The sequence below is a fragment of the Centruroides vittatus genome, unplaced genomic scaffold, assembly GCF_030686945.1.
Source record: "Centruroides vittatus isolate TY-2023 unplaced genomic scaffold, ASM3068694v2 scaffold_450, whole genome shotgun sequence".
In the NCBI taxonomy this organism is placed as follows: domain Eukaryota; kingdom Metazoa; phylum Arthropoda; class Arachnida; order Scorpiones; family Buthidae; genus Centruroides; species Centruroides vittatus.
Genome location: NW_027122709.1, coordinates 3,659,544 through 3,685,857, shown reverse-complemented (window position 1 = coordinate 3,685,857; position 26,314 = coordinate 3,659,544). Strand labels below are relative to the sequence as shown.

At 27.7% G+C, this 26,314-nt stretch overlaps 1 protein-coding gene across 2 annotated transcripts in view; it reads left to right on the top strand.

Annotated features, from left to right (window-relative positions):
• The first annotated feature begins 559 nt into the window (after positions 1-559).
• The window catches only part of LOC136989179 (WD repeat domain phosphoinositide-interacting protein 2-like), a 41,589-nt gene continuing 15,834 nt past the window's right edge, over positions 560-26,314 (top strand). Inside the window, exons 1-9 of one of the 2 annotated variants that reach the window (XM_067287261.1) lie at positions 560-701; positions 5,436-5,629; positions 6,645-6,737; positions 8,800-8,870; positions 12,680-12,787; positions 16,757-16,924; positions 18,172-18,279; positions 21,443-21,564; positions 25,088-25,141. In XM_067287261.1, coding sequence (XP_067143362.1) covers positions 6,657-6,737; positions 8,800-8,870; positions 12,680-12,787; positions 16,757-16,924; positions 18,172-18,279; positions 21,443-21,564; positions 25,088-25,141 — 712 coding nt within the window. In that variant the 5' untranslated portion in view covers positions 560-701; positions 5,436-5,629; positions 6,645-6,656. The remainder of the gene's footprint in view (positions 702-5,435; positions 5,630-6,644; positions 6,738-8,799; positions 8,871-12,679; positions 12,788-16,756; positions 16,925-18,171; positions 18,280-21,442; positions 21,565-25,087; positions 25,142-26,314) is intronic. The other variant, XM_067287262.1, reaches the window with a different exon arrangement.

The window sequence follows — 26,314 nt, the reverse complement described above, 5'->3', positions numbered from 1 at the left end:
CCATTCCAAACACTCACAATATACAAAACGCATGCACTGAAAAAATTAGCAAGTACACAGAACTCGCCCAGGAAATAAGGCATCTGTGGAGGATAGATAAGGTGCTTATTGTACCTGTTGTTCTCTCCTCTACAGGTGTCATACCACACACACTACACAAAAGCCTGGGCACATTACAATTGAATAGAAACACATACATCACACTACAGAAGGCCACTATATTGAATACATGTCATGTTGTGAGAAAATTCCTGAATACAGACACACACACTGATACACTTCTTTAATTTCTGTTTTGGTTATTATGCCTTGACTTTGGTCCGGCATAGTACACAGCCACTGGTGTTAACGGAGTATATCTCACTTAACCCAACATAATAATAATAATCTGTTTTAAATAGATTTTTGTATAATTGCCATAATATTATAAATTAATAAATTACAAAACAAGAGTTTTTAATAGAAAGTAAATTTTATTTTATTAGTGATATTTTATTTTAGATTTGTTTTTTTTTTTAATTGTATATTTAGAGGAAATAAAAGATGTCTGCATTGTGGAAAGACATTTTTCTTCCAGTTTGGTTGCAATTGTCAGTTTATCTTCTCCAAGAAAACTTAAAGTTTGTCACTTCAAGAAGGGAACAGAAATATGTAACTACAGCTATTCCAACACAATTTTAGCTGTGAAGTTAAATCGGCTTGTAAGTTTTTAGTAAATGTTTTATTATATGCAATATATTTTTACCTATTTATGTGAGATATATTTTATCTGTACTTTCTACCAAAAATATTTTTATGATATCAAACTGTTTGATAAATGTATTTATCATTTAATTATACACTTATCTCTTGTTTTACATGGTCTATTTTTACAGAATTTTGAAATAACCTGGTTGACAAAAGAAAATTAATTCTTATTTTATGCAATCGGTTTTTTTTATTTAGAAAGAAAACAGTTTATTTGAAAATTTTTAAATATAACTGTATGTTAAAATTGTGTTAGTATTAAAAAGTTGCTTTTTTTTGTTTAAAGACTGGTTTCTAATTCAAGAGTTCATTTATCTTTTTGAAGCACAGTTCTGTATGCACATCAAAAAATACTGTGTGTTGATTTTATGTTTCCTATGCTACCTTATGTTTACTATATTTATGTACAAACAAACAATATTAATGATAAATAATGTTAGACTAAAAAAGCTCTTGTTTCTTTGTAAATTACATATTTTTTTTGTTCCATTGAACTTATGGATCCTACCAAGCATTTTTCTACAGGATGTAGGTACTGTACTTTTTACACAGTTTTATTATGCAGCGTAGAATACATCCACTATAAAAAAAAGGGATAAGTTTAGTTAATTTGTTTACTAAATTTCAAAATATGATATTTACTTGAATAATTCATACACTTTTTTCCAAAAACATCATGAAAAGTTGGAGTGCACGGTTTATTCAAAACTAATTTGATGACACAAGCTGCAAAGTCCAGGGTGCTTCTGGTTATTAAGTGTTTTGCTTTTGGCTTAAGACAAAGAAGTGTGATATATCCAGCAGTGCTATATAACAGAGTACTAAAAATTCTGGGCTTTTACTAAACAGATTATACATGCTATGGAATCTCTATCCTCTATTCTTTCATCCACAAGTGTTCTTGATAAAAAGTATTAGAATTTTATTCATGGTTATATTGTATTGACGTTTACGTAAACATCGATACCATGAACACCCATTTAGCATTATTTTTAGCAGTAACATTTAAAGACAAATGCTGTTGATATAAAAACAAAATATCAGTTGCAATTTTATTATACAGTACTATATTTTATAATAAATCACTTATTAAAAATTTGTGTAATTTATATTTTTCAATAAAAATTATGGTTAATGTTACCTTAGGTAGCCAAGATGGTGGACCTTCCGGTAATCTTGATCCAGGTTACTTAGGGCGCGTTTACTTTTGAGCTAATAGTGCTACTTCTGAACACCGGAAGTGACGTCATTAGCATGTGTATTCGTGCTTACATGTCCAGTTCGAAAGTAAACGCAAACGCTAACAAGAAATATGGAGGTTTCCTGCAAATAATCATGTCAAAGCTGCTATTTTAAATGTTGCGTTACAGATAGAACTACTTGATTCTGAATCAGGCGAGGATGATCTTATTGTGGATATAATTGTAGAAAAAAATTAAAGAAGAAAAAAGAAAAGTAAGGTCAAATAAAAAAGATAGAAACTTTTATTGAAGAGACTGTACCTTTTTGTAATCCAACCGATTTTAAACAGCAGACTTACAAGAGAATCTTTTGAAAGTCTCTTTTATACGAACTTATGTTGTTTTGGATTATTATTAACGCTGTTCATTTCCTTACGATTTATTTAATGCTCTGAACATAACATTTCTGAAGATTCCAAACGCGTATAAGGTAAACTTCACTTTTAATCATAACATTGAGTCGAACTTAATTTTTTTTCACATCTGTTTATGAAAAAAGTCATCTAAAGCAATTGAACCTTACACAATAAAAAAAAAGATCATTGTAAACATTCTATACAACAAATAATTGAAATTTACCAATAAAAATACTTTCTGCCGTTTATTTTTCCAAAAATAATTCCATATTTATTACTTTGTACAGAAAGTAATTTTTTCATGGGAGCAGCCATATTGAATTAGCGCAAAGCTCCACAAGGAACTAGCTAGCACTCCGAGCTTACCAATTTCGCTAAACATGACGTCACATAGCTCTAAAGTAAACGCCAATGAGCGTGGTGCTCCGACGAAAGTATACAGGCTGAGCGTGCTGACAGTAAAATTAGCTCAGAAGTAAACGCACCCTTAGTGACGTCAAGATGGCGGCCATCTTGACTGCCATTTATGATGGAGCAAATATGCATATGATATGCTCCGCGATTTATTAAATACTAAATCCCGATTTTAGAATTTCGGAATATTTTTAAAATAAATACTATTTCAAAATATTAAAAAATATATTTAAATAATTTTAAAAAATAATGTTATTACTTATGTTATTATGGGGTCTGGGGTTAACGAAATTCTCGGAGTGATTAACTGTCCTGTGCTCTATTTCGATGCCTTCTAAATCTTCTATGTTGTTGTAATCTTTTCATTCGTCAGTTAAGACCAAGCTTCCCGAATTAACAAATTTCGATATAATCTAATTTAACGTGATTTCGGAACAATCATTTACTTGACAGATAAAACAGCTTGTCTTCTTGACATAATCCCCCTACAACCCATTTCATACTTTTTAGTTTGCGGCCTTTTTCATATTTTCATTTACATATAACAGTCTCATCGATTTTGACAGTTTTCTTCGGATCTCCAATTTTAAATGATGTCATATTGTGCAAAGCTACTAGCATAACAAAACGTATATGATTAGGCCAGTTGACAGCAGCCTTATTAGAAATACCTACAGCAATACCTGAAGTGGTTGAAGAGCATTCATTCATTCATTCATTCATTCATGTTTATTGACTGTAAAATAATTTACAATTCTCTGTACCTGCCAGAGGCACAACCAGGGAGAAAATGTACAATTGAAGTATACAATAAGTACATGGACGAGTATAGATGCAACAGAGTGGGAAATCACAGAAAAATGAAAGTACAGTATCCGCGCGTCAGCTTGAAGCCTGGAGAGGATGTACACAAGAGAACAGGAGGGCAGTGCTTATGCCCGAAGTGGGAGACTTATCCCAGCCTGAGAGGAAGAGGCCTAGGGTTAACCAAAACCCCTTCAGAGGTATTGAAGGGAGGGGAAGGACAATTGGCCTGTACCCAAAAGCCCGTTAGGTAAGTCAATTAGCTTCTCCCAGGAGAAGTTTGCAGTTGGTCATCACAGTTTTTTTTGCTGTGTTTTGAAAATACGATAAATTTCCCGGTTCTTCTAAATATCGTGTAGGCCACATGGCCAAGTAATGTTTATCTTGCTCAGGAGAAGACAAAGTTCATTCCTTTCACTGCTGGTTATTGGGCAATTGTAAAAATAGTGGCTTGCGTCATCCTTGACCAGTGGTTGAAGAGCATTCCAATGCAATATAATGCCATATAAAAGATAATATTCTACTCCATGATATTTTTCCACATTTACCTTTAAAGGTTCCATCGAATGCCGAACTATTTCTTCGACATTTTTTGCACCGCATAACACACGCATCTCGGTCATGTCGATAAAATATTTTGCATGAATTCGAACAAATCTTACACACTTCCTCAATATGCTGTAATCCTAGACCGACTGCAAATTTAAAACCTTTATCGATTCCGGGGTCAATATCTAATTCAGAAAATTCTGATTCGAGCACTTGATAGAAATTATGGGTGATGCACGCTGCCCAAAATTCTTGGAAATAAATATCGAAAGCACTCGTAATTAATCAATTAATATTAAACAAAAAAATTTTGAAAAGAAAAAAAATTACGTCTAAAGTCAAAAAACACTCAAATCAATGCTTATCACAATTGTTACTACTTTCTGCCGATAACTCTACACGAAATGCGTCATTAGTATTAATTTGCATAACACATCACGATAGTTTGCAGCTCCCTCCATTACTGACGTCACTAAGTAACTTAGGTAGCCAAGATTACCGGAAGGTCCGCCATCTTGGCTACCTAAGGTAACATTAACCAAAATTATAAATACAGTAATTGAAAATTTAAAAAATAAATATTGAACATATAATAGAACATCAAAACTTATAAAATTAAAAAGTAAAAATTCTCTAAAAAGCAAAATAAAGTTACTATTGTATAAAAATTTTATAACTTTTCTTTCAGAAATAAAGAAATCTTTTCCTTACACATTTTGCATTGCATTCAAAACTTTCAAATCTTATGTGAATTGAGGGTATTGTGTCAATTCACATAAAGGTGTGAAATTTCGAATTCACAGGTATTTGTAAATGGGGAGACAGTATCTAAAACCAATAAACAAATAACTTTTAATATCAAAAGGAAACATAAATGCTAGTTGATCTGTCCACCTGTTTTGCTTATTTAGATTTTGATGAATTTATTATTTCATTTGCAGTGGTAGTTTCAGTGACAATGGTAGGAATAAAATACCCTATTTTGTTGCAAAAAGAAATTCATTGGCAATTGGTAATTTAAAATTTATTCACTCAAGTGCTTTTAAAATTTGGGGACCAAAAAACACGTAATATATTCGAATCTGCGATATAATGAGACACAATATAATTAGGGGCTAATGTATTTGTAAAATTATTATATTATTTATTGTTATTTAAGTAAATAAAAATTAAATAATAGAAATTAAGTACTTTAGCAAATTGTTGTTGACTTATTTACATCTTTTATTTATTTAAAAAAGTACTAAAACAGTACTGTTAATAAAATTTAAGTGAACATTTGAATTATCAGTAATGGAATATAATATATAATATTTTTTTATAGCGATTAGTAGTATGTCTGGAGGAAAGTCTGTATATACATAATCTTCGTGACATGAAAGTTTTACATACAATTCGTGATACACCCCTAATCCACGTGGTTTGTGTTCCCTATCTATTAATACTGATAGATGTTATTTGGCATATCCAGGAAGTAGCACAATAGGAGAAGTACAGATATTTGATGCAAATACATTGGTAAGTTTTTTTAAATATATAAAAATTTTTCTCATTTATTAATTAATGTATTAATTACTAAATAAGTTTGATATGCATGTAATATTTTGCTTTTGTAAAATGCATATTTGAATAATGCAAGTCATAAAAAAATAATTAAATATTTATGCTGACTTTACTTCTAATAACAAAATTTTTCAAGTACATAATTTTAATCTGTATACTGTACACATACTGTATAAGAAAATAAATTGAAAGATTTTATAGATTATTTTATCTTAGACTTAGTTTTGATTTTTAAAATAGACTAAGCCAACATAAGCTGCTTTCCTTGAGCATATTGAAATATTTCATAATTTTATACATATATATTTTCATAATTTTTCATATATATGTATAGAAAATATCTTTTCTGTAAGAAAAATTTATATATAATAAAGTATTACTCAAAATAAATAGAAATTGTTGCAAGTCTCTATAAATCTGGAATCAATAGATTTTGTTTAATGTGATACATAAATTTCATTATATTTACTGTTAGTTTCTTAATCTCTACAGTGACTTCTGATGCAAAGTAACTCTACTAGAACACATGACACTGCAGTTCTTAAAACAGTAGTGTACTTGACATGGAAAAAATTAGATTATTTCAAAGTTCTTTCTGAAAAAAGTTGGTGCATTTTGTTATATGAGATTAGTTTGAAAGGTTAATTTACTGATATTAAATTTTTCATATTTAAGTGAATTTGTACTTTCCAAATTCCATTTTTAATGGCATTCTGGACACAAAAACTGAAGATTCAAGGTTAAGGTTCATTGATAATTAATCTTTAAAAGCTAGGAGGAATTTTTTTTGGTGTAGAACAAATATTGTAATAAAATTTTTTTAACAATATATTGTATGTATTAATTTCAACTGATGATATTATGGATAGATTCTAAAAAATGATTGTGTGAAAGTTTTTTTTTTAATATAAACTATTAGTAATTTTTTAAATTTCATTTTTGATTCATAATTATTTGTTCTAATTTATAGCAAACAAAACTTATGATTCCTGCTCATGATAATCCATTAGCAGCATTAGCATTTGATCCAAATGGTATGAAATTGGCAACAGCTTCAGAAAAAGTAAGTTTTTAAGAATGTCAAAAGTTTATTTGAAAATTTAAACATTATTATTATTTTTTTTTTTACTAACAATTTTTTCAATAATAAAACAATTTAAGCAAACATATTTATGAAATTTTTGTTATTAACTAAAATTAATTTTTTATATTAATTGAATTTATATTACTCATCTTGTTATACTAATTTCTATAAATTAGTATTTTACAGTATGTACTGTTGTTTGTCCTAAGATACTCTTCTCCATATGTGAACATGAAATCAATATGTTGAATTTTTATCTAATTTGAAGCCCTCAAAAATTTAGCTATTATATGTTTTCACTTTAATTAGCAGATCACTGTTTTCTTTTGGATTTCATTATGACTTTTCATATGTTAATAAGTATAAGTATAGATAAATTCTATACTTATACTTTATTATACTTTAAAAAAGTCTAAATATCAATATTTTTTATTTACAGAACAAACACTAAATTTGAAGTTTTCTCAAGTTGTCCTTTTATTGTTATACAAGTTATATTTTTTAAATTATATTAAAGGAAGAGCCTACACAAGAAGATTGATTGTGCTCTTTGATATGTTCCTGTGATATGAAAAGGACAAACTGTGGAGACAAAATTTAATGCTTGTTTTCTAATTCTAATTAAAATTTTAAAATTTAGTAAATTTTTGATGGTTCTTATTGTTTATATTATTTGTATAAACAATCTTATATAAAATTTTAATTATATATATATTAATTAGTAATATAGAATTTAGAGTTCTGTTCAAAGAGAATGAAAGCTTTACTTAAAAATTATTTCTAAAAGCATTCATTTATTTTAATGAGTTTATTTTTTTCAATATTTTAATGAAAAAAGTATTTTTAGAATGAAGGAAAGAAAAGCTAGATTAGATACTCAGGTATTTTAGAGTTAAGTGCTAGAAAGAAAAGTAAGATGATATGAAATTAATTAGGTGCATTATTAAAAGATTAGAAATTTCTCTACTGTATTGGAGAGAGAGATAATCCTCATTTAACAAGATATGTGAAAATATTGTGAAAATCTAACCAATTAAAATATATGTAATAATAGTTGGATGCATTTCTGGGCTCCTGATCTGCACATTTGACATTCATTTGACTTCTTTATTTAACATACAAGACAATAAATCATGAACCTATCATCATGCAAGTGTTACTACCTGGAAATACTTCAAATCCTTATGATCTATGTGCTGAATAAATATTTTTTGGGGTAGATTAGATGTTCTGTTGTAGCAGAAAGGTTAGTTATAACCAAATGCTTGAAAACACTCAATGTAGAGTTTTTGGGATAGGTTGTTGTTTGAATGAGGTCTCTAAGTCTAATTGATCAAAATACCTCTACAAACATTTTTTGTTTAATAGCAGAAAAATTTGAAGTTTTTTTTTGTCATTCATGTCTCAAAAATGTCAAAAATCTATTGCAATAAAGACATCCAAGATTAGAATAAAAAAAAAATTAAAGTGGTAATTAATTTATTTATTTTTCAGTAAAGAATAGGTTAAAGTATGCACCATGTAATGTCTGTTAGTGTCCTTTCCCAGAACTGTTATGCCAAAAAATTCCATCTAGTATAAAATTATAATTAATAAATTGTGTTAAAATAAAAATATTTTAACTGAAAATGTGTTATATGAGGCTGCTGTATATCAAAATATCTTATATTAATTTATAGATTTTGTAGATTCAATATTAATTCTTTGATGGTTAAAAAGAAGCAATATTAGAAACAAATTGTAAAACTTAATGTCAAATGTTACCATTCTGTTTGCAATTTTTATAATTTATTCGAAAAGATCACTGAAAAGATTATTTCTGCGATAGGAAACTGATAAATGAGAAAAATCACAAAAATAAGTGACATTAAACATTGACCAATACATCAGATAAAATGAGTTACTTATTTCGGTCATATGTTATAGAACAAGTAGTATATGAATGAAATGTGTAATAGAAGTAGTTTTTCTGTTAAATAAAATAGTTTAAATAAATGTAAAAATTTATAAACAGAAATTTATCATAGTGTATTTGTTTTAGGGTACTGTAATTAGAGTATTTGGTGCTTCAGATGGGCAAAAGCTTTATGAATTTAGAAGAGGAATGAAAAGGTTTGTTTTCCATCTGTACTTACTTTTAAGTTTTTGATAAAAATATTCTTAAAATCTTTTCTTCCTTTTAATTTAAAATTAATCAATTTTGCTTTTAATTTAATCATAATTGAATTGAAACAATTCATAACATATTTCATTTAAATATGCATTTACCAATCATGTAGCAATACCATAAAGTGTCTTGTGGGATTGCTATATGACACGTGAATGCATTAATTTACACTTTGGTATACATAGCTTGCTTATTTGTGGAGTTTAAGAATAAATTATTATGTAAGTTTTATTTTTAATTCAGAAAAGACTAATGTGAGATTAGTTTAAATGGAAACAGCTTTAGTTTTTAGAATTTTTGTTAATGTGATTGAAATATATTTAATTTTATCATTCACAAAATTAAAACTTAATATGTAATGTTAAACATTAAACTTAGAAATTTGTATTTTTTGTTATATTAATATGATGTTATTAGTTATTATATAGAGTTATCTTTAAAGTATTTCAAAATTATGATAAAATGTACAGAAAAAAGCATGTGTATGCAGTTTAAGTTTTAAAATAATTAGAACAGAATTGGAAAAATCTAGAGTTGAGCTATGAATTATTTTTTCTCATTTCTCATTTTTCTCATTCAGCTCATTGTGTATATATTATGCATTATGATAAGATGTACACTTATTTTATATATCAGGTAATCAAATAAATATTTTTTGAAATGTGAGTAAAATTCTTGTATTTTTTGTTTAAAACAATTTTATTCATCAAAAAATTTACTTTCACATTCAATTTCACTTTCTCAATAGGAGAGTAGTTTGAAAATACCATTTTTATAAATGATTTGAATGACTCCTGAAAAAATCTTCCTTTGTATTTGGTGGACTTTAAGGAGTATTGTTCATCAAGAGTACTTGTATGTTGGTCAAACCTTCACAGCAAATTTGTACAGTGAGCAGCTACAAAGAGTATAAGACAAATTAAGCTTAAGACAGCCATCTTTGGTGAATTTTTGAGGTGTTTTTGTTTTTACAAGATAATACTCACCCATACATTGTAGAAATTACAAGAAACAAAATAATGCAATTGGTATCAGAACTTTTACCTCATCCTTCCTATTCTGCTGACTTATCTCCATTGATTACCACATTTCTTTATTTTTGGATAATCTTAGTCATGGAAAACAATTTACAATTGCAGCTGTAAAAGATGAAATGACTCAATTTTTAATGCTGAAAATGACATTTTCAAACTGTCCTCCCATTGGGAAAGTGTAATTGAATGTGAAGGTAAATATTTTGATGAATAAAATTATTTTAAATAAAAATACAAGCATTTTTATCCATGTTTCAAAAATGACATTTGTTTACCTGATGTTTATTAAATTGTGAATGAAAAATTTATTCTTTGATAAAAATAAAAGACACAGTCGTTCTAAAATTCTTAGGCGATCACCATTTTATTTTCTCATGTTCTAGAACAAACTATAGATTGCTAGACCTTTCTTTGTACGCTACTTAGTCATCCATTTAAAATGTTCCTTAAAAACATGAAAATTATCCAATTAAAATTAAAAATTTCTTAAGAATTATTCACATTTACTTTCTGAAGATGGAATAAAATTTGATTCCATATTTGATCTTAAATCTACCTGTCATCGGTTAACTTCTTTGAATTTAACCTATGAAGTCTCATCAATTTTTTTGAAGAAATATTTAAAAAATTGATTTTAAAGCAATATAAAGAAAACTGCACCATTAATATAATACATATCTATTCTTATAGTAAATGCTTTAAAGTTTGCACAGTGAAAAAAAATGCACTCAGAGTGTAAAATAAGCTTTTGAACAAAGAATACAACACCAAATTAGCAATAATGTGTTAAATTTCACAACTGTTATAATTAAATTACACATTATGTAAAGTAAGGACAACTGTTAAAATATGCAAAAACTTTCTGTTTGATGGAATATCACCTTTACTTATTAACTATGGTATCCAGTTAATATCAATGATTGAGATGAAAAAGAAAGTCATTGGGAAGCTAGAAAGTGGTACATGTTTGGCAGATCTGGCAGCCATGTTTAAGATGTCGAATTCAATGGTGTGCGACCAGTGAATGCAATTTTCATTTTATTACACAGTATTTATGTACTTTATTTATTGTTTTTCTGTTTTAATTTATTATTAGGGCATTTATTGTGCTATTTTTACCTTAAATTATGTGTAATGAGAAAATCTGCACAAAATATCTGATTCTAGCTAACAGCCAATAATTTTTTATTATGCTGCATATGCTATAATTTGAAAGCATGTGGAATATTGTAGAACATTTTAGAATCTTTTTCTGCATTTGATTTTCTGCTTCTGTGAACAGGATGGCAGTGCCCCCTACAGTCAGATCTGACACCACCTGCAGTTAGTTCTGTCGGAACTATTTCTATATGCACGAGTGGTCATGTATGTAGGACTTGGGTGGATGGAGGAAGGAAATAAGAGAGATAGGGAACCCCAGAAGTAATGCACTCAATGACACAGTTTGTTTTATGCTAAAACAAACTGTGTTTATTTAACTAAGATAAGTATTGATTACAAGTATACATAAAAAGTAAAATTACCCTCAAAGAAAATCATTTCTTGACTATAAGGGATGCATAACAATTAATTAGTCTTATATGTCTTATAATAATCCTATTTTCATGAGAGAGAGAATTTACAATGGACCACGAGTAGGTATTTACTTTGTTGTCAATCAGAGGACGTCTTCTAATTTCAGTCCTTATAGTATTAAATGGGAAAATGGTCACAATTCTAATGGTGAGAGAGATTTGACCAGTCAAATAATGGATGATCAGATGACTGGCTGGGACAATGACTGAATCAGCCTGCTAACATGAACTGGATGATCTCTATGACCTTTGAGTGGTCCCTTTATACTTTTGGTCTGTCTCTTGAGTCAGAACATTTCCATAGATGGTAATATTAGATGAAGGCTGTTAATAACCAATTCAAATTTTTCTTCTCTTGCTTCCCAGGTTGAGTAACCAGCTCAGAAAGAGGAATGGAAGGGAAGTTTAACAACAACTTGTTATTTCCTCATTTTTTCTAAAGTTTTCTCTTTTGTTAATAATTTATTTTAATAAATTATTAAACTATTATCCTTTTTATAAAAACTGAACCCAGGGATCTCACACTTCTTTCAAAATGGCAAAAAACGATTCTTTATGCTTAAGAGTGTAAAACTTTTATACATTAAATAAAACATTAAGAAAAAGTTTAATGTGAATCATTTTGCAAATTAAGGAATTTTAAGACAGATTATAGATGTAGAATTTACAAATAATAGATAATGTACAGCTTTTTATTGTCTTTCAAGTAACTATTTAGTTCATAGAGTTTTATTTGTTTTTTCCAAGGTAAAACCTGTTACACAAACATCTGGACACCTGTTATTTCAATAAATTATTGCTATATTGAACATTTTAATTAAAATTAAATATTTATCCAAGAATGCTTTATCAGTCATTATTATTAGTTATTTATTTTGGTGTCATGTATTTTCAATATTAAATTTTAATTATATAATTTAATAATTTAGAATTTTACATTTAACTTCTTTTTGAAGAAGCAGGAATAAATTGCTGCAAGTCAAAATTTAAGAAAATCTTTATGAACTGTAGATTTTTCTGAATCTGCTACATTTTATGTATTAGATAATAATTAAATACTTAAAGAGTATCAATGAATACTTATGTATATTTCTATAAATTGAGATTTGTATATTTTAATAATTAAAGAAATTTATTTTTCTTTAGATGTGTCAATATATATTCCCTTTCATTTAGTGAAGATTCTTTGTTTCTATGTGCTTCAAGTAACACAGAAACTGTTCATATATTTAAATTAGAAAATCCTAAAGAACTGTAAGTAATTTGTTAAAGATATGTATAATATAAGATATATAGAATTAAAATAAATATTAATAATTAAAAAACATTTTAATCTTATTCATAATATTTATAAATTAAAACAAATAGTCAAAAATTAATAATGATCTATATAGAGTACCAACTTGCAATACTTTTTTTTTAATCAATAATTGAAAACTGAAAATAGTTAAGAGTTCAGGATTTAGGTATAATATTTGATTCAAAACTCTCTTTCAAACTGCATATAAAAAATTTAATTAAGCAGGTCTCAATTTGTAGGGGAATGCTTTGGCAAAACTAGAATAATTTCCAGTAAAAACACTCTTAGAGTAATATTTTTCACCAGCATACAGTCTCTAATAGACTGTATGCTGGTGGGGCATAGTCTCTAATAGACTATGCCCTACCTGTTTGGGCTTCTGCTCTTCCATCTACCTTTAATAAACTTTATTCAGAATTGTCTAAAGTTTATATTTTACTTAACAAACTTTCTAACAAGTGCAACTTCTCAAACTGCTGAGAAGTTGCACTTGTTTGCCTAGGTTTACCTAATTTCTATAAATGCACTGAATATTTTGATGGATATATACTTATAAATATTTTAATGGTCTAAATCTTTAATGGTCTAATAAATTCCAATATATTTATCTTCACACTTCTTTTATTAATACTAGAAATACTACATGTTTGTACTCTCCATGTTGCTGTCTTAGTGTTACCATTAAATCTTTTTTTATTGTTACCAGAAAGCTGCTATAAAAATCAGAGATAAACTTTATAATGAAATAACCAATAATTGCCTGAAAGATTGGGCTAGAATAGTCCAGGTGGCACAACAGGCAAGTTTGCCACACGCCAAGTGGAGGTTGTGAGTTCAAGCCCCACCCTGGGTCAGTTCTTTTATTCCAGAAGGTTCTAAATTTATTTAATAAATTATTGAAATTATAATTATTAATTTAATCAAGATGGTGCCTAACACCACCCTGTAGTGTCAAATTGCTTTATAATAATCATTTAATTAGCAAAATTCTAGCCTGATCTTTCAGGCAATTGTTGGTTATTTCATTATATACTCATTGGGCTATAAGATGTTTATTATTTATAGATAAACTTTATATTGAATTCACTAAATTTAAGGCTGTTTGCTAAAAATTACTTTATTTTATTTAATTGTTTTTTTTATTTCTATGATTTATTCCTTTTATTTTTTTATTTTATTATGTTTTTTATTTATTTTACTGGGTCTGTTGTTTCTTTGTTGTATGGGGGTTAGCAATCATAATGTCTTAACGACATTGCCAGTAATATTGTAAATAAATAAATAATAAGTAATTTATAAAGTTTGCGAATATTTTAAAAAGCTTTATAAATAAAAATATTTAAGTTTATAATCATCATTTAAAATATGTTAACTTTTAGTATTTATCAAGCCATTTAAAAGTATTTATATGCTTGTTGTTTTCTTTGATCTTGGAACATTAATATTTGCCATTTTGTAGTAGTTATTTTTATTTTAAATTTAAAATTAAAAACAATATGGAACTACTACAATTGAAATTAAAATTGCTCAATACTGTGCATTAAATGAGTACAAATTGTTTGATGCAATTTATTTCTCATTTGTGCATTATTTACTTAATTTCATAAAAGCATTGTTAAATATTATTTGATAAATGTTTTCATTAATTTTCATTTAAAAAATGTTATTAATTTCAAAAATAGTTTAATAAGAATAATAATAATTTTACTAAAGTCAATGAAATAAAACCAACCCAGTTAAAAGTGAATACCTGCTAAATCTATTTTCAATTAAAACTAAGATTTTAATATTGTTTAATAAATAAACATTTTAAAATAACATACATGGTTTTTATTCATAAATATTATTTTACATATCCAAAAATTGATTGTAACTCCAACAGTAGAAAATGTAATGGTATTATTTATATAGAATTTAGTTACAGAAAATAGATATTACATTATTAATTCTAATTTATCTATCAGACACTAAACATCAATAGAATAAATTGACAAATACTTTTGTTTTGAATCATATAAAAAAATTCTTCAGAATTTGGTTAGGATTTGAACAAAAGAATATAAGTACTTACATTTAAATGTTCAAGTTTGAATTATGAATTTTAAATATGAACAAATGAATTTGTTTATTTTTATTAACTATAGAATTGAATGAACTAAATGAATTTAGGATATATCAAAATATATATGTGGTTTTTGAAAGACTATCTATATCTTGTTATATCTTAAAGTCGATGTTTGGTTATTGAAATATTTTTAAAAATTGATTATAGATCCAAGAAACTATGAAAGTACAGATTACTCACAAATTTTCTGGAAAATTTAGTTTAAAGCAGCTTTGCTTGACCAGCAGAGGTCAGTCGTGTAATTATAATTCCATAGTACATCCTGAGGCTTTTGTGTCTAAACACTATAAACTGCTAAGATCTTAAATTAATCATATATTAAATGTGAACTAGCAGTTATTTAATATCACTGGCAGTTGCAATTTTATTTTGTTAGATGCTGTTGCTAGGATTAAATGTAAGTACTGTAAATCTTCTAATAGATGCCCGGGCATCTGTTGGACAAAAAACTGTCCTCTGGTATATATAACAGACCCAGCATCTATTCCATTCTTGCAGAATTTCAAATTCAAACTAGTGATATAAAAAGGGAGAAATATGGTTCATTCTTCTTTCTACCACCACCACAGTGGTTTTTCCCATTCATTCTCTCCCAAATAATGAAAACTGAAAATAATTAAAAAGAACTTTTACTTTTTATTTAACAGAAAAGCACATTACTACACAACAGCATTACTATTGTAATCATAAAGTTACTGCAGTGTTACCATAGCTATGTTTCATGAATTTTTCTAGCCACTCTCTGCTAGTTGTGAACACCACATTTTGTTTATCATTTTTATCTAACTGTGGGACGATTTCTCTTGTCCATCACCATCCATTTGGAGATATGGTTACTTTTTTCTTCACTGCTCACAGATCCTTTTCTTCTAATTCTTCACTGACCTTCTTGCACCCTCCTTCTGCCAGTCTCTTTACTTCATTCTTATTCTTGATAAATTAGATAGATAAAGTAGAATTATGAGCATCATGCTTGCTCTTCCACTTGCAAATTCACTTTGATGCACTTTGAATTTTTGTGCTGCTGCTTCTCTGGAATATTCTTTTGCATATGCAACTGCATTCAGCTTGAAGGCAATACTATAAGGTCTCTAGGCCCATTTCAATTGATGTCTAGTTCACTGATCTGTGTAAAATGGAGAGTGTAAAATATAATTTACAGAAAGATGTGTCGATTATCATATTTACTGTATACTAGAGTTGTACCCCATGTCTTAGTAAAAACATTTTTTAAGGGTTTTCCATAGGAAAATTACCACAGCATGTATAGAACACTGAGCTGAGCGTAGGAATTTAACAACACCCGGCATCTATTGAAAATCTGGCATCTGTTTAGCAGTTTAAATTAAATAACTGACGTTTATAGCAGACTTGGCATTTGTTGGAGGATTTATGGTAAAATGAGCTAAAAATTGCATAGAATGGGAGGCATACAAACAAATACACTATATACAACTAAGTAAATGATTGTTAGATAATTGATTACACAATTATATGTAATGCCATCTGTGCATTCAATAAACAAGTTTAGTAGTCAAAATTATGAAAGGGAATTCCTATGTCTGGATTAAGAGATACTGGAAAATCAATGGAAAGCTTATGTCAAAGCTATTTATTCAAAACCTAATAATTAACTGAGATAAGAGGGTTTTAATTTTTTAAAGTAAAATTTGTAAAATAAAGGAACTAAAAAATGATAGTAACAATTAAATTATTAGAAAATTTTCTTTAATTTATAAATAATAATATTTTTTTTAGAGCTTAAGTGTGTCAGTTAAGATCATATTTGTTTTAATAGAAAACCTACAGAAGAGCCACAAGGGTGGATTGGTTATTTTGGGAGAGCATTAATGAATTCTGCCAGTTATTTACCATCTCAAGTTACAGAAATGTTCAGTCAAGGACGTGCATTTGCTACTGTTCATTTACCTTTTTCAGGACTGAAGAATGTCTGTGCATTGGCTATGTAAGTGTTTTTGTTCCACTTGATCATATTAAATGTTAAATTTTTAAAATTCAAATTTAATTAACAAAATATTAAATGATAAAGGAAAAAATTATTATAAATAAATATATCTTAGTAAATTTAGTAGTTTTTTGTTTTAAAATGCATATAATAGTATGATGTCATTATTTTTAATTGATTTTAGCATATTTGAAGTTTCACAAATTTGTTAGTCAAATTGTTGAAATACTGGTTGCATGTTTACCTGGTTATCCATTAGAAATGTGACACAAATGCTATCATTCTGTGTGCCATGTAATCCTGGAAGCAATTATGCTTGAACTGAGGTGAGCCTAAGCTCATAACAAAATTTTACAGAAGGGCTTGACTTAACAGCTTGCAGCTCAGCTCATTTTGATCATATATGGCTCAAGAGTCAAACATACTGGCTCATGATATAAATTAAAATCACCTTATTAACATTTATTAACCATAATGTGGATTGATACTTATTGCTTGAATTTATTGTTCAAAAATTTGTGAGGATATTGGTTGTAGGCAGGATAAATATATTTTACACAAATAAGATTTCAACCTTTCTTATTAATAAATTCCCAACAATATATCCAGCAATGAGCAACCTTTTCTGGATGCAGGCTGAAGGGAACTTTGTTGGCTTCCAGTGGGCTTCATATGTTTTTTCTTATGGAGTTTTGGGCTTCAAGCCTGCTGACCCATGAGATGCAGTTGCAGTTTTTTGATCAGTGAGATGTTACCTGAGAAATGTTTAAGAAATTAAGTTAAAAGATCAGCTGATATGTAAAAATATTTCTATTAATACAGTTCTGTTAACTTTCAGTTTTAATTTTTGCAAGTTATATTAATTAATCCAAAATTTTTAAAATTAAGTTCTCAAAGAATAATTATAAATATGGAAATGTTAAATTATATGTTAATTCTGTAACATTTTAGTTTCAGTTGAAATTTCTATAAATACTATGCTTATGTATACTATACATTATTATATATATCTCAATATGCAAACTTAATAGTTTATATTAGTGTCTTTGTTAAAATATTAGCTGCAAATATTGAAGTAGCTAATAAGTTAGTAAATTGGCCAAGCTATGACCGTAAGCTATGTTATCATTCAATTAATAATAATTTTATTTTATTTTAAAACAAAAATTGAAGATTTCATAAATTAGTCATTTCTAATATCTATACATAAGATAAATTTATTAAATGCTTTGATTTATATTTTTCAGAATCCAGAAATGTCCTAGAGTGTTAGTGGCCTCAGCTGATGGATTTTTATATATTTATAATTTTGACCCAATTGAAGGAGGAGATTGTACATTGATTAAGCAACATAGGTAAGTGTTATAAAAAAAACAGTGATAAAAATACTTTGAATAAAAGTTATAACAACTGTGGTATGTTAAATTTACCTTTACATTCTTTTTTACATGAAAAATATGTTGTTTTTAATAGTCAAATAATAAAGCTGGATTAACTATTAAGCTAGAACTTGGCTAATTAATTATATAGATAATACATAATTTGGGCTAAAGGTAAGAGTCAGACTGTCATCTTAATTTAATGATTACTATATCATAAATTAATTGGTTTGGAAATGAAGATAGACATAAGTGAGGACGGAGCTAGAACACTGATTCCAATAATCACTTTTATAAGTGTATTTTAACTTACTTGTTTTGGAACATGCTGATTCTGATGACATTAGACAATTGATAACAATATCCAGGATTACAATAAGCAGATTTTCCTGTATTTCTTATTTACAATAATTTTATGATGAGGTTATTTAAAAATGTTTATTTTTTTTTAAATTGTATATTTCAAAATTTTTTCAAAAAGTATATTTGAATGAACAGAAATTTATATTTTTGTTTCTTTATTTAAATATTTAAAAATATATCCTTTCTAATGTGAGTTAAGCTTTACTTATTTTAATAAAATGTAATTTAAAATTATATAATCTGTATAAAAAATAAAAAAAATACCTCAGACATTTGATTTTAAACTGTGTTATATATTGAACATAATAAAAGAAAAAGCAATAAATTTGTTTACAAAAATTGTGTATTAAACTATGACCTTTGTTAACATAAATAACAATAAAAATGCAAATGCTTGCATTAATATTAAAGGAATGAATATTTGAAGAAATCACAAGTGACGAAAAAACTTTGGGCACTTCTAGCATTAATAGAAAATACTTTGGATACTGCTGATTATTATCTGGTTATATCATATTTTGCTTGTATTACTACATTTACATCTTCACGCATTGTATTATTAAGAGCCTGACATTCATTTTTAATAATTCCATCACAGACTTCCTGGATTTTTGATGTAAGACAGGCACTGCCTGTTGAGATCTTTTTCCCATTGTATATGTATGGGAAAAAGATCTAGACTGCTAGATGGCCAACTCAACACTTATGATTTGCAAGCCATGCCCTCATTGTTTTGGTAGTTTGGCAACTTGCATTGTCCTGTTGGGGAGTTATATTTGTGTTTTGCTGTCTTTCCAAGTATGGAAGAGTTTTCTTGTAGGATCTGCTGATATTTTTCTGAATTTGCTGTTCCATTGATAAAATGCAGAGTGCCAAAATCTTGAGCAGTCATGCAATGTTATAATACTGTAATACTTTCTGGGAACTTCATTGTACGATTAGAATGCTCAGGATGAAAGAATTTGTGCTTTCTTTGAATCACTTCTTTTTGTTGCTTGTGATGCAAATCTAAAACTTTGCTTTATTACTGAAAACACTATTTTCAGTATTGCTGCACCCAATTTTGACCATCCTTTTCTCTTTTTAGTCAATATTTTGTTTGAAGCTTAGTTAACAGATTTTTCTTAGCTTGAAAAGAAAAATCATATGTTGAAGCATTAATTACATAACCATTACATTCTCATGCCGACATATTGCACTATTATTTTACCTGATAAAACCTGTAGTCAAGTTTCTGCAAATACATCTGACAAGTCTGTTTCTTTAGTAGTTTGAGTATTAGTGGTTGCATTCTGTTCAATCACCAGTTCTGTAAGTGGTGTTTGCCAGTTTTCTTTGATAATTTTGAACAAGAACTTGGTCAGAAGCTGCTACAATTTTTGTTTGTCCTAGAATAATGCTACCAGTTTCCTTTACTTATATCAGAAACTGTTGATTTGTCAATTTTTAGCTTTATAGCTATTTAATGTAAGGACTCTTCCTCTATATCCAATAATATTTAAATAAATAGAAACATTTCATTTATAGAAGTGTGTGAAGTATTTTTTGTGAATTTGAAGTTGCCCAAAGTTTTTTAACACCTATAATTTCTTTAATAACTTATATAAATATTTGCACTTTTATTGAGTTTATTACATTTATTGATGCTATAGTTTAATACAGAATAATTTTTGTAATCATACCTATTTTTGTTTTGTATTTTGTCTTTAAAATAAATTGCTGCTAATAATCAAAAGATGTTCAAAGTATCTTGTGTTTGACTTTTATATTTTTGAATGTGCAGTGATCTGTTTGTCTGCTATTGAAATTAAAAGAGGAAGTGTCCACAGGGCTGAAAATGGGTCTAATAGACATAACTTTTTACTAGGAATCTAACGGTATGATTTAAAAATACTAAAATGACACTTCTGCTCGGTTATTAATTAAAATGTATCAATATACAATCACTGAGACAGGTCCATTTCCACTTTAACATAGGTACAGTGCACTCTGCTGTTCATAACTGTAAGGACATTGGGGATTGAGAACATGGTAAAATCTTTTGAATAATAGAAGTGTGAATTGCAATTCAATATTTCTCTGATTATTGCACATTATCCTAAAAGCAGAAAAATAAAGTAATAATTTCAGAACAGTTTTTTTTTGGTTTCATATCTAAAGTAGATGTTTTAATAAATTAATTAAAATTTAATATATTTATTAATTGATTTCAATCAAAAGAAATTTCAACAAAATTTAAGCAGGAATAGAATTTCTACTATCATTTTGAATGTACCTTTCCTTTGATGACTCTGTCTCTGGGATGCAAAAATAGTGCACTTGCATAAATATTAACAGTAACAAAGAACCAGATCTACCTACTAAATCAAGGGTATTTGTTCTTAATATAAAATTTCTTGAGAATAAAATTCACAAACAACAAAAAGCAGTTATAAAATCAAGCTTTTATAATAGTTACATATACAATTTTTTAAAAACTTTCTAAATGTATTGCCTTTTTCAGAGGCAGCTATGTCATCCTTCTGGAAGTCTACAAAAAGAAATCAGAAATGGTCATCATATTGTAGCTATGTTTATCCAAACGATTGCTTTTTATGATAAATGATATTTGTATTTATCATTTATCATAAAAAGCAATTTATATTTTAAATATAAAACTAGTGATTTTACAAAAATATAAAACTATTTAGATAATTCTTGTGTTGATATTAAACAGATGGGACAACTATATCACATATATACAATATATATGTATTATTTTACTTTTCTCTTTTAGAGTTGACGGGTGTGAAGATGATAAAGTTGTACCTGTTACTGCAGCTACATCTATTTCACCTGTTTCAACTGGAGGCGATCTTGGTTCACCTGGAAAAACAATTGAAAACCCTACTTATTCTGGTAGGATGTAATTAAAATTTTATATCAATAATTATCTTCTAGTTTGAAGTTTTTAAAGTTCAATTATTTTAATTTGATATATGTAGGAATAAATTTACAGCATGTACAGAAATATTCACAGTATGTTCTTTTAAACTAACACAAAATAATTAATATTTGTTATATAGTAGTGTTGATTTTCAAATACATTTAATTTAATGATATCCAATCTGAGAATTTTTTCTTTCCATCTTAATGATAAGCCACACACTCATCTCTTCATTTATTATTTGACATCTGAAGTCACTGACTTCTTAAAATATAATTGAAATATGCAAAAGATGATAGCCCAGAAATTCAGGTCAGAACTATATGAATTGTTTTCATCATTTCAAAATGTAATTATTGACTATTTTAGATTGGAAAATACTAAAATAGCTGTTAGAAATAAAAATCTGTCACTTGATTCTGACTGCTTGCTTTAATATTTTGTAGGTATCTTACAATAATTAGCTTTGTATCTAAATATATAAGTTTAATAATTTCTGCTTAGTGATAAACTATTTTAGTTATATGTCAGTTTCGCTATAAATGATTTAAAATTTTGACAGTTAATTTCTATATTTGCACTGATCAAATCAATTACTTAAGATATTTTAATATACCTGTATAGAGTAGACTTTATATAGGTATGAGTGATATTTTCATTTTATTTTACTTGAAAATGCTTTTTAATATAATATATTATATTAATTCCTGTTTAAAATATAAATGCTTAAACATGTATAATTCTTGCAATTACTCTCCTGTAAGATTAGATTACATAGCACCAAATTCTGATTAGTAGTTAAGTTTACTAATTACATCTATTTATTAATTTTTATGATATTGTGTTTTTTGAATTACTTTGGAATTTGGTGGGAGAGATGTACTAAAATGTGTTAAAATTTCAACAAAATCTAAGATGTCAAAGCTTGGATATTCCCATGTTAGTTAGTTACATATAAGGTTTAATTGTTAAGTTTTGAGACAGGTGCTCTTCTACTCACAAACAGGTTAGATTCCCAAGGTTTTGTCACAGGTTTCGTTGATTCTTCAATGTACTTAATAGAATACATTTTGCTCAATTACCCTCTTGCTACTGCTTACTAGCAGGTGTTTCAAATATGGCTTTTTCCACCTAATGCACTTAATTTTATAATGCCCAATTTAGTTTCCATGGTAAAAGATCAACATTTTTTGCATTTATCTCCACTGCTAGATTTACTATTATGTTTTGAATGCATTTTTTGAAGCACTGATCATAAAATTTTATAAAAATTGCAAACAATAGTGAAAAATGCCATTATTCTGTTGTTACCAATTTTGATGGAACCTCAAAATTTGCACAAAAATCAAAAATGCTGATACACAATAGAAATAAATTCATATTAATTATTTATTACTGGCCAAAGACTGACTTCAATGTCACCCCATGAGCAGCAAGAGTATTTCAGAATCCACATGACATTTAAATTTTAAACATAATGTGAAATTGTTTACAAGTTTGTAAGTAGGGGAGCATCTTTATATATGATATTAAAGAAAACTTTTAAAGAAAAAAGAACAAAAGAAACTTTTTATTTGTTTAAAATGATATCCTTAAGAAGTTGTGTGCTTTCTGCATTCATTCATAAAACTGTTAATGGAAACTTTTTTAACTTGTTTAAAAATATGACTATTACTTACATTTAACACTCCAGTGCTTAAGTGGTATACGTGCATATTCCAATTATCTTTAAAATGTATTTGCATGAAAGCAGATGTAGGCAAACTAATTCTATATAATCTTAGTAGTAACTTTGCTTTACTAAAATCTCCGTGTTTTTTGTACTGTCTTTGAGAGATCATTAGCATTGTTTTAGTGGGATATATTTGTATCCCATGCAACATTTTTTTATAATATTGTACTTGTAGCTTTTAGTATGTTGGTTTTTTTTTATTCTCTTTATAAATTTTCTGAAAGACATTTAAAGAAGCAATATATTACAAAGTGAGCTATTGAACATACTTCTGTCTGCATCCACATTTTTATCGTGTGCACTCTTATGTTATGTACTCTTCTGTTCATTGCATTTCTTTGTCCATGTATTATTTTTATGGGCAAAAATATGACTATGCTTTTTGATGAATGTAGTCTGTTTGCATTCTTGTAGCTATCGTGTTTTTATACTTATGTCTTTAGTCTTTTTATGTATTTGCTTTCCTCCTGTTCATACTCTTGGTTGTTTATGATAACATACATTTTTACAATTACCCTTGATCTGCCATCTGAATACTCATTAAATTTTATTGAAAGTAAGTGCATTATTTCGCATTCATATTTTATTATGATGCATATTGTCTTAGTATAAATGATTTATTAAATGTAACAATTATATTTTAATAATATAGAAATTTAGAAAACAGTGTGGTTATATTTAGGCTAGCACAATAGTTTTCCTAAAGACAATTGTTAACACAATTTTTGTTATTTAGATTTGCTTAGTTTAAACTTGTATTAAATTAATTATAAATTAACACTGTAGTGATGAAAATTTTAACAAAAAATGCCATTAGATTTGCATAATTTATATTTACAGATTTATTTCTAATCATAATCATCATTTAATTAAATTTTTCTATAGCTCTATATAATTTCTCTAGTTTCATTTACATATTCTTAAATTAGAAAGCATATTTATAGGGTGATAAATTTTTATAAAAATGTTATAAAGGAATATTATACAAACAGATATTTCTTAAATTAACAAAATAATAGAAATAGACAGTGGCATCACTAGGAGGGTGTGGAAGGGATGTGGACCACTCCAGATGACACCAAAATGAGTATAAAATTTTTCTGCAGTGTTTTAGCTAAAATTTATTATTATTATTTTTAATAACTTTGATAACTAGTTATGAGAGCAAAAGCATTTTTTGTAAGCCCAGCTTACATGTATCCATGTATTTAAAATGCTAAAACTCTATACTGATTTACTTTTTGTACATACTAATATGTTCTGGTCAGAGCTGTCATTATTAACAAATTCAAGAAAAATACAAAATATTTTATATTTTACAAATATAGTACAATTACAAAAATAAAAAAATAAATAAATGCAAATACATGTAGTCTGTTCATATGATACTGTATCTTAAAGGTGTCATTTTAATTTTGTTAGATGTTTGTTATTGCCACTACATTCAATAATATAAAAGAAATTACAATTTATGAGGAACATTGTATGTAGACAAAATGCATTGCGAAGAATTCTGTATGGTCTATTATGAAAAGAGATCCACAAGGGTGACACCAAACCTAGTGATGCTGCTGGAAATAATCTTATGTTTTCTTCTAATCTGTTGTCTGTTGTTCCTTGAAAGGCTGGTAACCTAAGAGGAGGTTTTTAAATAAATAAATATTATGTAAATTATAGAGATTTTATAATTTTACATAATAAACATAATCAAAGAAATATTAAAGTAAGTATCGGACTAATTTTTTTTTATTTTTTGGCTGCAGGGGCTACAAGCTATGCTGCAGCTGTTCGAGGGGCTGACACTGGGTCCTCCTCAGGTGTGTGAGCCTTGTCTGTTGTGTATTATGTCTTTTCTTTACTCTATCATAAAATTTCTTACTTTCTTCTACAAATTTAATATATTACCTTAAAATTTGAAATAATAGTCTCATGGACATGTAAATGAAATTTTTATATCAAATTTTAAGGCATTGATTGAAATAACATTATTTTATAAGTTAAGCCAAAAGAAAGTAATTCTTTGATAAATATAGTTAAAATAAAATTACAAAAACTTATATAATTCTTTATTCTTGTAATAGTACAGCTTTAAAATTTAAGCTCTAAAATGCAAAATGAATAAGACAAAATGTAGAAAAGATAACAAAACTTTGTTTTGTTATCTTTTCTACATTTTGTCTTATTCATTTTGGAGCAGAGAATTCTACATTTTGTCTTATTCATTTTGGAGCATATCTTTTTTACATTTTGAATAAAGTTCTCTGCTCCAATGCTAACAACATTTTGATGGAATTGGAGTGCATTAACAACAAAGCAGTAATACATGGATACAACAGAACTCCTTATCCTACACTTGCTCATAATATTCAGCATAACTCTGCACACCCACAAACCAAGAAGAATGAAGTACAGCCACAAAAACACAAGCACAGACATCTTATAGTTGCCCTTGACCCAAAGCTGTGAGCTAAATACTTGCAGATAGCTAAACACATTAATGCTAGGATAATATACTGACACAGTCCAACCATTTTTCATATATTAAGTTAGGTATAACCCCATGTTACTCAGTCCCCATATATAAGATTTGGAAGGCATCTTACATGGGTTCTACTAACTGAATGAGGATGCACAGAATTAACCAGTTGTTTGCGGGGTACTACCATTGGAGAAACCAGTTTTAGTTAAACTGTTGCATTGTACTCCAGTTGGAGTAAGTGTCAATTTTTTTTCATAATTAACTAGGTGGTGGCAATTTAAGCACTGATTGGCTTTTATCTACATAGACTGTCTGTTTCAATGAATAAGATATTTGTTACCACCCTGTATTTTTAAATTTACCCACAAAACTCCTCCTTTCCATGTTAAGTCTATGGGAGACCCTTCTTTTGTTCATTTGACAATAAAATCCTTGTTAGCATGCCTATTGAGCTCTAATTGGTATATTACAGCTAAATGACTATCCTTTCATGTGTAAGCATCAACTTGGG